Consider the following 15,840-nt stretch of genomic DNA (forward strand, 5'->3'; position numbering starts at 1 on the left):
ACAAGGTCAATACAATCATGAGAAATGTTTTTGCTTCAAAGACTCATAGTAGATGATAACTTTGGACAGAGATAAGAAATAGCAAAAGGGAAAGGACCACACCAAAGGACACTTAGAATGCTTTATAGGCATTCCGATGGGAGCTAAACTGTAGGACAAAGAATAAATAGGACATAGGAGGGATCTGGAAGAAAGATGTTAAAGTAACCATTGGAGATTTTATTATATACAAAGATTGGACAAATTAAACCACCCAAAATAGCTAGAGATGACATCATGAGCATAGTTGATATAGTTTCTTACAACAATGCATTCTGGAACTGGGGAGCAGTCTATTTTAGACCTTTTTACAACTTCTATTGCCATGTAGACTTCCCTCTGTCAGTGAGAAATGTCTGTATTTTATACACTCAACCCTAGGGCTAGGGACAGACATCATGAGCCCTGATTAGAGGCGAGATGGGATTAATTAATGACTCTACAGTAAAGGACCCTCGCATTAAGAGTGATTGTAACATTTCACAGTTAGTTTGAGGGCAAGAAATCTGGGTCTGAAACTACTGCCTTTAACTGAAATACAAGCAACTACAAGGATAAGAAGACATTTGAGTATGTAGTTGGATGAAGTGGAATGGGAAAGCAAGGTTGAATGGTAGGACAGTGGAGAAACAGCGTTAGGCATCTATTGATGTTTCATAACCTAAAAGGATATAGTCCATTGAGGAAAACAGATGCTAGGAGAAGGATAGCTAACCAACGTATTTAAGGATAACAGCAAATTGAAAGAAAAGATATTAAAAAATGCACAGATTAAATATAGCCCAAGAGATGGAGGACAATTTAAGAGACCAGAAAAGGACAAATTAATAAAAGAGAGAAACTGGATTATGGGAGAAAACTAACATGTAATAAAAAGACATATATTTTATTATTAATAGATGAGTAAAAGTAAAGCTTCCCAAACTGTATAATTTATTACTGCTTTAGCAATGTTTTTCTGATGCAATGAGTAAGTAAGGTTAGAGAAATCTGTAGATGTTATTGCATTGCATTTTTAAAGGACAATTGATAAGGTAATACATGAAAGGCTTCTGCCCATGATGCACCCTAACCTACACATCCATGAACACTATGGACTATTTAGCACAATCATTTACCTAACCCTCACATCTTTGGAGTGTGGGAGGAAACTGGAGCACCCAGAGGAAACCTATGCGGACACAGGGAGAACGTGCAAACTCAACACAGACGGCTGCCCAAGGCAGGAATCGAAACCAGGACCCTGGCACTGTGAGGTAGCAATGCGAACCCCCGAGCCACCATGCCGTGATGTATTACGTGGATAGAGGATTGGCTAACCAACAGGAAAGAGATTCAGGAGAAATGGGTAATTTTTTAGCGTCACAAACCAAACTAGTGGAGTGTCACAGGGATTATGCTGGACCTCAATAACTTGTGGTCTATGTTAATTACTCGGATGAAGTGATTGACTATATTTTGCTGATCGTACAGAGAGATAGGAGAGCAGGTTGTGTGGAGGATACAGAGTCTGCAAAGGGATTTAGAGAACACAAGACAAGGAGATACACCAGAACTTGATAACCAGAGGTTGGATCTTTCGGGGACCTGCTAAATTATTGTCAAGCACCTGGGCCAGTAACACAATTAGGAAACATAATTTCTGTCCCTAGTGTCTCAGGAAGAAAAGTTGAGCTGATCTGGTCTTTATTCACTAGAGTTAACTGGGGTTAATCCATATGAGAACTGGTCTTATTGAAACATATAAATTCTGAGGGGCCTCAGCAAGGTGAGTGCTGAGAGGGTGTTTCAACTTGTGGGAGAATTGAAAACCAGGGGCACAGTTTAAGAATAAGTTCTCTTACGTTTAAAACAGAGATGAGGAGAAATTTCTTCAGAGAGTCATTATTCCTTGGTATTCCTCACAACAGAGAGGAATGGAGCTGGATCATTGAATATAACCAAGACAGAGCATTCTTCTGGTGCAGTAGTAATGTCCAGATCTCTGGACCATGAGGTCCAGGTTCAAGACCCACCTACTCCAGGGGTGTGTAATCATATCTCTGAACAGGTTGGTTTGAAAATGCCCATAACCAAGACAAGTAGTTGAGCAACGGGAGGACAGGCAGGAAATTGAAGCTAAGAGAAGGCTCAACAGACTTCTAAATCTAATAATCTTATCAATCGTCATATTGATTACAGATGGCAGGCATAGACTGATCATTGAGCAGGGCTCAAGATGGGGATGCATCACGGGAAGATAAATGAGGTCTAGGGCTCTAGGTGGTCACTGTGCCCGGTGGGGGTGAGGGAGACTGTTTTCACATCAGGGGCGAGGAAGGGGGAATGAGGGACACTGTGCCCAGGTTGGGACAGAGGTGAGGGACACTGTGCCCAGGTGAGGGGGTTGAGGGACACTGTTGCCAGGGGGAGGGGCGGTTGTGAGGGACACTGTGCCCATGTGAGGGGTTGAGGGACACTGTTGCCGGAGGGAGGGAGGTTGTGAGGGACACTGTGCCCAGGTGCGGGGTGGGGGATGAGGGATACTTCCTAGGTTGGGAGGGGTGAGATGAGGGACACTGTGCCCAGGTTGGGGGGGGGGTAGAAATGAGAGACATTGCCCAGGTTGGGGGGAGGGCTGGTGAGGGACACTGTGTTCAGGTGAGGGGGTCGGTGAGGGACACTGAGCCCAGGTTCAGAGTGGGGGGTGGTGAGGGATACTCTGTTCAGTTTGTGGGGGTGTGAGGGGGGGTGGCACTGTGCCCATGTTGGGGAGGTTGGTGAGGGACACTGTGTTCAGTTGGGGAACGGGTGAGGGACAATATGCCTAGGTGTGCGTAGTGCCACTGTATTCAGATTAGAGTGGATGCCACAGTGCTCAGATGGAGGCGGGGCTATTATGCCTAAGTAGGAGTGGGTGGGGCTACTGAGCTCAGCTAGGAGTGGGTGGGGCCATTGAGCTCAGGTAGGAGGAAACAGTGTCATTGAGCCTAGGAGTTGAGGGAAGGCTCTGTACTGACCTGGGGTTAGGGTTTAGAACCCAGACTCGGGTCTGTGGTTGATGAGCCAACCCCAGGTTTGAGTATGTAAAATTCAGAACCTTCCTCCTGGCGATGGGAATGTTGTGTGGTGATATAATTGCTGTTTTTTGAACTGATATCGACATTGAGAGGCTATTCCTACTTGCACATGAAGTGATTTAAATTTTTAAAAATCTGTTGAAACAAATATTTCAGTGAGTCAGTGATCAATTTATGGACCATCTTCCTTCGAGAGATGGTGAAAGCAATTAGTATTGATTCATTCAAATATAAATTGGATTTCTTCAGAAAGAAAAGCATTTTAGAGTCCAGTTTATGAATAATTTGAGAGCTGATATATGTGGAGTGGAGCTTTGGAAAGAACAACAGATTTTGAACCCATTGTTCCCAAAGTTCTCCCCAACTGGGAGTATTCCTCACCTTATGCCTGTGCTTGTGATAGACTCTGTATCGAACCCCGTGCTGCATCTCTCATGAGGTTGATTGATGGGTCAGTATAGAGGGAGCTTAATGTAGTATCTAACTTTGTGCTGAACCTGTCCTAAGAGTGTTTGATGGAGACAGTATAGAGACAGATTTACTCTTTATCTAACCCCTTCCTGAGAGCGTTCGATGGGGACAATGTAGTAGGAGCCTTACTCTGCATCCAACACTGAGCTGTTCCTGTCCTGAGAGTGTTTGATGGGAACAATGTAGATGGAGCTTTAATTAGTATCTAACCCCGTGCTAAACCTGTCCTGAAAGTGTTTGACGGGGACAGTGTAGAAGCAATTTTATTCAGTATCTAATCCTATACTGTACCTGTACTGAGTTTGTTTAATGGGGGATAGTGTAGAAGGAGTTTTACTCTGTATCTAACCCCATGCTATCCCTCTCCTGGGAGTGTCTGATGGGGTCAGTGTAGAGGAAGCTTTACTCTATATCTGATCCTGTGCTGTACCTGTCCTGAGAGCGTTCGATGGGGACAACATAGAAGGAGCTTTACTCAGTATCGAACCCTGTGCTGTACTGAATACGTTTGATAAAATAGTAAAATGAAGCTTGATTCTGTTTGCAACCTGCATTGTAATTGAGATTGAAAAGATTAATGAGACAATGTACGTAGTTTGTCATGGAAGGAGAGAAAATGAAGTTCAAAACAGACTATCAAATGTCCAGTACTTCCTCATTAAGAGAGGATTAGAAAACCATCCCTTGGTACTTTGGTGCTTTGGTGATGGCTGTTCCCTGCTCAAAGTGGAAAGAGTTACAGATTAAAGCCCACTTAAATTTATTAAAGTAATGGACAGACCTCCTGAATCTGGATTTTAATTGGTCCCCAAGAGTCAGAAAATCATTTGTGAATTGCTTTGTAATTCTGGCTTAGCTGCAGGCAGTGTAAAGGATAGCACTAATTACCAACCCATCTGCATCACAGACACCACGTCACAGGCTTGGGATGAATGTCTCTTCAGTTCATGGTTTGGAATAAACGGGGAAGCCAGGCTGTTTTTGCAGGGCACCTAATTCTGCTTTGATCCCTGGAATTATTCATCTTGTCAAAAGAAAGATGGAAAGAGATCCAACAGTCTTTATTCTCATCAGGGCAGATGGGCTGTTTATAGCAAAGCATCACTGCTCCCTCTCAGCTGCAGGACCACACAGCTGCCCAGAGGTTCATGCATGATGAGGAGCTGCATTGACTTCATTGCTGCACTTGGACCTCAGAGATAAAACAAGGGGGGACATTGGTCAGCATCTTCCAAACCCATAATCTCTCTAACCTGGAAGGGCAGCGGCAGCATATACATTGGGGTCAGCAGCAGTTTCAAGGTTTCCCCTCGAAATGACACTCACCCTCCCTGACTTGGAATTAAATCGGTGTTCCTTCACTTAATCTGAGCTATCAATATCCTTTCCCCCCCCAGCACTCTACACTCCACACACCACACACATCCTCTCACCCCCAAACCAGAGCATAAATGCTGCACACTTCCCGTTAACTAGAGTCACCTAGACTCAAAGTGTTAGCTTGCTCTCTCTCCATGGATCTGCCTGACCCACTGTGATCTCCTGGAGTTTTTGTTTTCAGAACAGATTCCAGCATCTGTAGCAATTTGCCCCCTCACTGTCACTGCACCAAAATCCTGGAGCTTGCTAACCAACAGCAATGTCTGATAATGATTTTTGAGAAGATTTGAAGCTCAGGTTGATAATAAGTATGTAAGTTAGCTCGCTGAGCTGGAAGGTTTGTTTTCAGACATTGCATCAGCATGACTGGGTAACATCATCAGGAGAGTCTCCAGTGAAACTGTGGTGGTATGTCCCCCCTCTCTATTTATAGGTCTTGGTTTCTTAAGGTGGGTGCATGCCCCTGTGGTGGCACAGTAGCTCAGTGATTAGCACTACTGCCCCACAGCACCAGGGACCTGGGTTCAATTCCAGCCTCAGGTGACTGTCTGTGTGGAGTTTGCATGTTCTTCCTGTGTCTGTGAGAGTTTCTTCTGGATGCTCCATTTTTCTCCCACACTACAAAGGCTAGGTGGGTTAGCCATGGTAAATGTAGTTCCAAGGATTAGATTAGATTAGATTCTCTACAGTATGGAAACAGGCCCGTTGGCCCAACAAGTCCACGCCAACCCTCCGAACAGTAACCCACCCAGACCCATTCCCCTACCCTGTATTTACCTATGACTAAAGCACCTAACACTATGGGCAATTTAGCATGGCCAATTCACCCTAACCTGCACATCTTTGGATTGTAGGACGAAACTGGAGCACCCGGAGGAAACCCATGCAGACCCGGGGAGAATGTGCAAACTCCACACAGACAGTCGCCCGAGGTAGGGGAGAGGAGTGGGTCTGGATAGGATGCTCTGTGGAGGGTCAGGATGGACTTGATGGGCTGCTTCGGTACTGCAGGGATTCTATGATACTATACCACACAGATTGCAGTGGTTCAAGTCAACACCTTCTCAAGTGCAATTAGGAATGGGTAACAAAGGATGTTGACCTTTGGCACCCCCGTCCCATGGATAAATAAGTAAAAATCTGCCATAACTTTGCATTATCACCAGCCCCTTCTCCAAAAGCCTTTCTGTAAGTCACTCAAGATTATAATTTTTATTTTCACTCTCTTTTATCCCAGTTTGTTCCTCATGATCCCCAATATACACATTCCTGATGAAGGGCTTTTGCCCGAAACGTCGATTTCGAAGCTCCTTGGATGCTGCCTGAACTGCTGTGCTCTTCCAGCACCACTAATCCAGAATCTGGTTTCCAGCATCTGCAGTCATTGTTTTTACCTCATATTTTATTTTAACTCAACACTAAATGGGTTCTCTATGGTTAACTGGTTGAGCAGTTACACAATTGGATAAAAAAAAAGGTTGAGTGGTAACTTGAATGAGGATCCAAAATATTGACAGGGAGAAGATGTTCCCAGTTTTGGGAAATTGTGAGGATACAGATTTAAGGCAGTTGGCAGAAGAAACAACGACAACTCGAGGAGTAACTTTTTCACGTGGAATCTAGAATGCATGCGTTGTAGAGGAGGCGGGGCTGACTGATTATTATCTGAAACAGAAGACTGTACAGGATTACAGGGAAAAGGCAGAGGATTGACACTTTTGCTCCCTGCACCTTTACACATGGACATAATGTGTTGAATGGTCACAGCACAGAAGGAGAGCACTCTATAATTTTGTGAGATGTTCTAGAAGGGGCTCAAACTAAAAGCAGCTCATTATTACCAAATCAATTTGCATGTTTATTGTGATATTAAAATTACTGGTAACCTTTCCTGTACCTTCTACCAGCTTCTGAGGTTCACTTTCAGCCTTTTCCAAGGGAGAGTGCATTAAAGTTGGATAAAATATCAAAATGTTCTGAGGATATTTATCTCTTTTCTCACTGGAGTGTAGGAGGTTGACAGGTGACCTTACAGAGGTTTATAAAATAATGAGGGGTATAGATAAGGTGAATGGCAGGTGTCTTTTCCATAGGATGGGAGATTTCAACACTCGGGGGCATATTTTTTAAGGCAAGGGGAGAAAGATTTTAAAAATACACGAGGGGCAAATCCTTTATGCAAATGGTGGTTCGTGTGTGGAATGAACTTCCCGAAGAAGTGGTGGATGACAATGTTTAAGAAAACACTTGGATAAGTATATGAAGAGGGAAGGTTTGGCGGGATTTGGACCAGGAGCAGGCAGGTGAGACTAGTTTCATTTGGAATTATGTTTGACATGATGTTTGGACTGAAGGGTCTCTTTCCTTGCTGTATGACTCTATGGAAATAAACTAGCATTTCCTTGCCCTCGATTATATTCTTTAAACAGATATTTCTAACGAGGATTGAGTGGCTGCTATGCAAAATAAAAGAGATTTGTATTCAAAAAAAATTCCTGGACTTTCCCTCACAGCCAATAAAGTGTAAAGATAGAGATCAATGATATATAGAGATGTTTGTGATAAGCAGGACGTCACTGTGACATTAGTTGTCATGTGTTGGTATTCTACTAAAAGGCTGGTCCTTGACAATTCAGATTGTGCTACTCTGTAGCCTTCCCATGATGTACAGTGTTGTTAATAGAGTCATAGAGATGTACAGCATGGAAACAGACCCTTTGGTCCAACCTGTCCATGCCGGTCAGATATCCCAACCCAACCTAGTTCCACCTGCCAGCAGCCGGCCCATATCCCTCCAAACCCTTCCTTACTAGATGTTGTTCAACAGTAACCTGGAAATCTGAACTGAGTCTGTAGGAAGACCCAACATGTTATAACATGAAGCATTTTGGAAGAGTAATCACAATGAGGACACATGGCAACCAATTTGCACACAGCAAACTCTGTTAAAGGAATTTCCCACTGCCCAAAGATGTGGAGGTTACGTGGACTGACCATGCTAAATTGCCCATTAACATTGAGGAATGTGCAGGTTAGGTGGATTGGTCACAGTAAATATGGGGTTGCAGGGATAGGATGAGTCTGAGTGGGATGCCCTTTGGAGAATTGGTACAGAGTTGATGGGCCAAACTGCCTCTATCTGCACTGTAGGGATTATATGAACCTGTGAATGTGATAATGACCAGGTAAACTTGTGTTTTTAGTGTACATTGGTGGAGGAATAAATATTGGCCATAACATTGGGGTTGGTACCATGTCTTTATGTTTTCCTCAGAGGGGTAGCTGGACTTTGATGATTTAATGTCTCATCTGAAAGACAAGCCCTGTAGCACCCTATCAAAACTGCAAAGGGCACGCCTGCTTAGGTATTTGCCTGCGAGCCTCAGAAATGGGAATTGAACTGACATTTTCTGGCTCAGAGATGACACTGTTATTCATTGAGCCACAGCTAACACTGTGATGCATTTCCCCGCAAGTGCACTAGTGATGGGAACTCTTCTGAAGTTGAGATTCAGGGTAGGGGATATCACAAGAGACCCAGGAAGCGGATGGGGTTCTGTGAGGAGCTGGAATGCTCTTTGTTGAAGTGGCAGCAACATCAAGTTCATAGCGAAAGGAAAATCGTCAGACAGTCTGAAAGGCTGGCAGCTTGGTGCGCTCCATGCCTGGGCAAGGGGCCAATCCTTGGCACCACGCTTCCAACTCTGTTAATTAATCTTACCATGAGTTGCTCTGCAGGTCATTGCATCAGCAGAAAACAGAACATTAAATCATTCATTCAATGCGTAATTCCATCTCTCTAAGGGAAAGAGGGCTGAAAATTATCCCGACATTTGCATTTGCAGAGATTTTGCTGATGCCAAAATGACCTATATCTCATGCTTTTATGGTGCTAATTTACCTCACCACGACTTTGCTTTTTTCTTGCCCTTCTCTTCTACTTTGAGCACTGACTCTTGCCAAGTAACAGGTGCCCTGGCATCACTCTGGAACTTTGCCCATTATTCCTGAGCATACAGTAAATGCTAGTGGCAGACCATTCAACCATAACAGCTTCTTGGCTGAGTCCCATCGCGTTAGAGCCAATGTCTTACAGGTAAAGGCCGTTGTATCAGAATCAGGGGGCATTTACACATGACTGGCGAATGGTGTGGGGCTTGGTGAGTGGGACTTGAGTTTTCAGGGTGTTGGAAAACCACCTCGGAAAGGTCATAAGCCAACAACTAAATCCAAAATGTTTTGGGTCTTTAGCTGAAGTGGGCAAACTAGGGGATGTTTTGTCCTCACACAGCTGAGGTTGGGGGACACAGATTTCAGGTTCTGGGGTGAGAGATGGAAGGGGGAATGTGAAGAGGAGATCCTTTACGCAGCGAGTGGCAATGGTCTAGAACTTGCTGCCCAGAGAGTTCGGTGGAAGCGTGAAGTGATCAATGATTTCAAAAGGAAATTGGATGGGCACTTGAGGGGGATAAACGTTCTCCAGGGGTGATGATGGCCTAGTGATGTTATCACTAGCTTATTAATTCAAAGATCCTGGCCATGTTCGAGGATTCCAGGTTTGAATTCTGCCATGGCAGATGGTGCAATTTCAATTTAATAAATATTTGGAATTAGGAGTCTGATGATGTCCATGAAAAGTATTGTTGAATGTCAGAAAAACCCGTCTGGTTCACTAATATCCTTTTGGGAAGGAATCTGTCATCCTTATCTGGTCTGGCCTAAACATGACTCCAGACCACAGCATTGTGGTTGACACTTAAGTGCCCTCTGGATAATTAGGAATGGGCAATAAATGTTGGCCTGGCCAGTGACAGCCACATCCCAAAAATGGTGGGATGCCTGTGAATGAACTCATAATGAAAGCCAGCCAATTAAAAACCTGGCCAGCTTTGCTACTTCCTCGTATTTACTCCTTAACTGTGTTTGTCTGGTAGTCTGTTGTTTGTGAGAATGGGGACTGAAAACAAATGTTTTGGATTTAAAGCATGGACACAAATCAGTATACCTGGTTGTTTATTTTTGCCCCTGCTAAAGTTATTGGGTATTTAATAAATAGTTAAGAGTTTCACTTGAGATACACAACTAGTGTCTGGAATTCATTATTCCCAAAGTCTGGGATTGTTTATTCAAAAGTCTGGTTAGGGATCATTGGAGTAATTGTTGGGTTTCTTCGACAGTTTAATTTTACTATATTACAAATACAAAAGTAGAAAGGCTGCATTAGTTTGACTGCTTGTCTCCATGTCAGAACAGATCCTATGTTTCCTCATTGGGCGACTGAATTTGTTTATTATGGGTAAATACAGGTCGGATTTAAAGCTCTGCAGAAAGCAGGGTTGGGAAAGAAGGTCTATGCTCAATTTACTTTCCATCAACTGTTTTAATGCCATTCTTGAAGGACCCATCACCCATTTCAGAGATGCCTGTCAAATAGTATTGATAATCTTCACAAGGGCTAGTCCTTTGTTTATCTCTCCATAACTTACAGTCTTGAGCTTTCCTGTTCAGTTGCTTGTAGGAACCTTCCATTTTCAATTTCAGGCTGTTTAATGTAATATCATTCTATTTAAAAACATATGAATGAGGAACAGGAGTAGGGCACTCAAACCCTCGAGCCTACTCATCCATTCAATGAGATCATGGCTGCTCTGAATATTACAGCATCCTACCTACCCCCAAATAACCTTTTAGCACCCCCCCCCCTTCACCTTCCACTTGCTAATCAATAATCTATCTACTTCCACCTTGAACATAGTCAAAAACTCTCATTTCACTGCTTTTTGAGGAAGAGCGTTCCAAAGACTTAAGGCCCTCTGAGAAAAACATTCTCCTAACTCTATCTTAAATGGATGACCCCTTACTTTTAAACTTAGTTCTAGATTCTCCCACAAGGGGAAACATTATTTCCACAACAACCCTCTCAAGTTGTCTTTTAACAAGGCCAATACATGAAAATTGGTTCCAGCAAGTCTGGAATAGATGCTATGTTCAAGCAAATGCATCTTATGTGTTTCAATCCATTGTCTCTTCTAAATTTCTGTGGATACAAGCTCAGTCCAGTCTCTTTCTCATTGAGTCATACAGCACAGGAACAGACCTTTTGGTTCCACTAATCCATGATGACCATAATCCCAAACTAAACTAGCCCCACCTACCTGCTCCTGGCCCATATTCCTACAAACCTTTCCAATTCATTATCTAAGTATCTTTTAAACATTGTAGCTGTGCCCGCATCCACCACTTACTTAGGAAGTTCATTCCACATTTGAATTGTGTAAAAGATTTGTCCCTCAGGTGTTTTTAAATTGCTCTCCTCTCACCTTAAAAACATGCCCCCAAATCTTGAAATCCGTTCTCCTTCCATTTTTCCTCAATTACCTCTTTCAGCAAGCTCTCATACCTCAGATGATGGTCAATCCAACCTTGTTGCTATTTCTTGATGATATTCACCACGATTCATCCCATCTCCACCATTCTGAGATCTTTTCTATTCATCTTGTGCTCTCTCCCACTGATCCACTATACCCTATCCCGGAGCCACATTTCACCAGAGCTCATTTTGTTGACACAACAAGACACTTAAAATTACAGTTCTTGATCATTTTTTCTTGCAATCCCTTCCCATTCCAATAATATGTTTATTTTCCTACTAAGAGATTACGATCATAAGAAATAGGAATGAGAAGGCCACTCAGCCCTTTGATTCTGCTCATCATTCAATAGGATCATGGCTGATCCAACATTCCTCATGTCTGCTTTTCTGCCCTCTCCCCGAAAATCTTAATTCTCTGACCGATCAAGAATCTATCTCCCTCGCCTTAAATATGTACAAGGACTCTGCCCCCACAGCTCTCTGTGGCAAGGACTTCCAAAGATTCACAACCCTCTCAGAGAAGAAATTCCTCCTCATCTCAGTCTTAAATCGGAGCTCCTTTATTTAGAGACTATACCCTGTGGTGTGAAACGTCCTCTCAGCATTTATCCTGTCAAGACCCGTAAGAATCCAATAGGTTTCAATGAGATCAGCTGTTATTCTTCTAAACTCCAATAAGTAAAGCCCTGATTTGTTCAATCTTTGCTCAGAATATCATCCCTTGATATTAGGGATCGTACGAGTGAATCTTCTCTGAATTGTCTCCAAAGGAATAATATTTTTCCAAAGAATGCTTTCTTTACCGTGACTATTCAGCTCTGCTTTCTTTATAACAATAATCAGATTCTGCCAAAATGTTCCCTTTTCCCTCTTCATCTCTCGAAATCAGAAAGATTTCTGATCTCTCTCGTTTTCCAACAATGAGTCAAGAGGTGGCTGTGCAGTGGTAATATCTCTGGGTTAGTAATCCCAGAGCATAGTAATGCTCTGGGATCATGGATTAGAATCTTTAAACTCAGTTAATAAGACTGGGAATTGAATAGTCATCATGTCAGCCATTGTCTATTGTTGCTAAAAACCCATCAGATTCACTAATCTCATTTCAGGAAAGAATTTTGCCACCCTTACCTGGTCTGACCCACATGGGACTCCAGACTGAGTCCCAACTCTATTCAATGGTGTTTAAAAGATGTGAGGTGATCTCATTGAAAAAAGAGGATCTTAAGGGGCAAAAACTGAGAGGATGCTTCCCTTCACCAGAGAGTCTACAACCAGTGTCAGAATAAAGGGGTACCAATTTGCTGTTTTCTGAAATGATTTAGCAAGTTACTCAGGGAAGGGCAATTAGAGTTAGGTAGCTAATCCCAGCCTTGCCAGTGATACTTACATCCCTTATAGATTCATGGAGTCACAGAGATGTACAGCATGTAAACAGACCCTTCAGTCCAACTTGTCCATGCTGACCAGATATCCTAAATAAATCCATTCCCATTAGCCAGCATGTGGCCCATATCTTTCTAAACCCTTCCTACTCATATAACCATTCAGATGCCTTTTAAATGTTGCAATTGTACAATATAGCCTTTTTCTTCAAACATCATAGCTTATATATTTTGCATGTCAATTTGTAGTTTGCAAGTTTTCACCACTTCTATTGATCCAATTTTTTGGAAATGTTCCCTACCTGTTGGCAGCAAATTTCTGGGATATGTAGCCTCCTGGAATTTGCGTAACAATATACCCCCAGAAGAAGGATCCGTGAATCATTCCCACCGTCTCCGGATCCCAGTTAAATCTAGCTTTCTGGAAAAGAAAGGAAATGGGTTAGATTGTTATTATACATCCTTCTTCAATCAATGCACTGCATAAAATAAATATTTTCTCCATCTATTCCTCTGATTCCTTTGTCAGTCACCTTTATTGACAGACTGTTTATTTAAGTAACACCCTTTACTCCTTTTATTAAATCTGTTATGCAAAGGCTTTAACACCCTACAGCAACCTTGTGGTGATGTCACAAAGTTGCACATCACTGGGTATAAATACTACAGTGTGGGGTGAGTTAGAACACACTACACCAGATTGGATTAGAAATTTATGTATTGAGAGCACTCGGGCACAAACGCATGAAGAAGAAAGAATAGTTGAGGGGTGCGGATAAAGTGAAGAGCCAAGGTCTTTTTCCTAGGGAATCCAAAACTAGGTGGCACAGGCTTAAGGTGAGAGGGGAAAGATTTAAAAGGGACCTTAGGGGCAACTTTTTCACACAGAGGGTGGTGCATGTATGGAATGAGCTGCCAGAGGAAGTGGTGGAGGCTGGTACAATTGCACATTTAAGAGGCATTTGGATGGGTATATGAATAGGAAGGGTTTGGAGAGATATGGGCCAAGTGCTGGTAAATGGGACTAGATTAGGTTAGGATATCTGTTCAGCATGGAAGAAGGGTCTGTTTCTCTGCTGTACAACACTATGACTCTATGATTCTGAGTGTGGCATACGTACCACAACAGTGATATTCCATGAAGTGTTTTTAGCTAAGGTCAAGGCACTCTATAAACACAACTGTTATTGTTACTGCTGCTATCTCTTTTCTGGTTCTAGTAAAGACAAAATCCTACAGATGCTGGAAATCTGAAACAAATGTAGAGAATGCTGGAGAAACTCAGCAGGTCTGGCAGCATCTGTGGAGAGAGAGAGAGAAACAGAGTTGGCGTTTCAAGTGCAGGCATGACCCTTCTTCAGAGTTCTTCCTCCTACCTCCATGATGAGTTTCCCATTGCTGTAGACTGTGTTGTTGTTGACCATGCTTACGATGGCTACCCCCAGATTACAGCGGATCCCAAAGGAGATGCAGAAGCCCAGGCCACTCATTATGGCGATGACATAGCGCTTTGGCAGCCCGAAGCACGTGCAGTCCACAATGGGCTTCCTTTTCTCTGCCACTCCGATCGCTCGACCATCTTCAGTCAACTCGATCGTCTCCCCGACATTCTGCCGCTTCTCTAGGATTCTGTGTTGTCAAAAGGAAAAACAGGGGAGTTAGCATCCTAGGAAAAATTGGAACAGGAACATTACAGGTACAGAAGGAATCTTCAATGATTCTCCTGGGAACAAAGAGAACCCGAGAGCTCATGTGCATAAATCTTTGAAGGTCAGTAAAGTACTTTAACAAAAATAAACAACGCTGCAAAAAGAAAAGTACACTGACAAAACTTTGCATCTTGCATGCATCAGGACAGATGCAAGAATACCAAATTTCAAAGGAATTAACATTTATTTTGAAATTTGGCATTCTTGCTTCAATCCTGATGAGTGGAAGGTGAAAAGCTTGGTCAGCACGTCTCTTGTTTTTTAACAAAGTTCACAATATCAAGCTGTCCAATGACAAGGAATTCAAAGAAAGGTTTTCTTTAGAAAGAAAAAAGAACTATCTAGAAGGTAAGTGGAAGCTCAGTTGTCTGTCGGAGAGAACAAGTCAATGACGTCAAAGAAACTGTAAGCTGAGCAGTCTCCATTGCACTTTAGGCTAAGGGGAAGTCCTGAGTGGCTTAACAGACATTAACAGAAAAATTCCAGAAATGGCAAACTGTGGAAGAAGACCTCCAGGGTGGCGCGGTGGCTCAGTGGTTAACACCGCTACCTCACAGGGTCAGGGACCTGGGTTCGATCCAACCCTCAGGCAACTGAATGTGTGGAGTTTGCACATTCTCCCCGTGTCTGCGTGAGTTTCCTTTGGGTGCTCTCGTTTCCTCTCAGAGCCCAAAGATGTGCAGGTCAGGTGGATTGACCATAGGAAATTGTCCCATAGTGTCCAGGGATGGATAGGTTAGGTGAATTAGCCATGGGAAATGCAAGGTTATGGGGATGGGGTGGGATGCTCTTTGGATGGTTGGTGTGACCAGATGGGCTGAATGGCCTGCTTCTGCACTGTAGGGATTCTATTCTATGAGGTGAAAGTGAGAACTGCAGATGCTTGAGATTAGAGTCAAGACTGTGGTGTTGGAAAAGCACAGCAGGTCAGGCAGCATCTGAGAAGCAGGAGAATTGATGTTTTGGACAAAAGCCCTTCTTCATGAATTCCTGATCAGGCCATTCCTGATGAAGGGCTTTTGTCCGAAATGTGGTTTCTCCTGCTCCTCAGATGCTGCCTGACCTGCTGTGCTTTTCCAGCACCACACTCTCAATTCTATTCTATGAGCCCACGTTAAGAAATAAGTGACCTTTGTTAGCAAGTTGTTTAAGGATCTCATGAAAGAAACATTAACATAGGAAGGCAGTATTGACTGCATATAGAGATTTGCTGGAAAAACAGCAAGTGCAGCCATAACCATTGAACAAGAAACCTTAAAGTGGAAAACGGTGACCCTTCTCTGACATTCCCAAATTTGTAGGATTGAGGGTAAAAAGATTGCATTTTTATTTCTGATATTTGTAATAAAAACGGTTTCAAATATATCATAATATCATTTGTTTTTTCTTTGTTTCTGTGCAATTAATTTGGATGTTCTTTTGCTAAA

At 42.9% G+C, this 15,840-nt stretch overlaps 1 protein-coding gene across 1 annotated transcript in view; it reads right to left on the reverse strand.

Moving 5' to 3' along the window:
* The window catches only part of LOC122542181 (vesicular glutamate transporter 1), a 73,733-nt gene that overhangs the window by 30,890 nt on the left and 27,003 nt on the right, over nucleotides 1–15,840 (reverse strand). The window contains exons 2-3 of the mRNA XM_043679623.2: nucleotides 14,081–14,333; nucleotides 13,007–13,125 (exon numbers count right to left, since the gene is read on the reverse strand). Coding sequence (XP_043535558.1) covers nucleotides 13,007–13,125; nucleotides 14,081–14,333 — 372 coding nt within the window. The remainder of the gene's footprint in view (nucleotides 1–13,006; nucleotides 13,126–14,080; nucleotides 14,334–15,840) is intronic.

The sequence above is a fragment of the Chiloscyllium plagiosum genome, unplaced genomic scaffold (assembly GCF_037043375.1).
Source record: "Chiloscyllium plagiosum isolate Xiang-an unplaced genomic scaffold, Cpla_swu_hap1 HiC_scaffold_33, whole genome shotgun sequence".
Classification (NCBI taxonomy): domain Eukaryota; kingdom Metazoa; phylum Chordata; class Chondrichthyes; order Orectolobiformes; family Hemiscylliidae; genus Chiloscyllium; species Chiloscyllium plagiosum.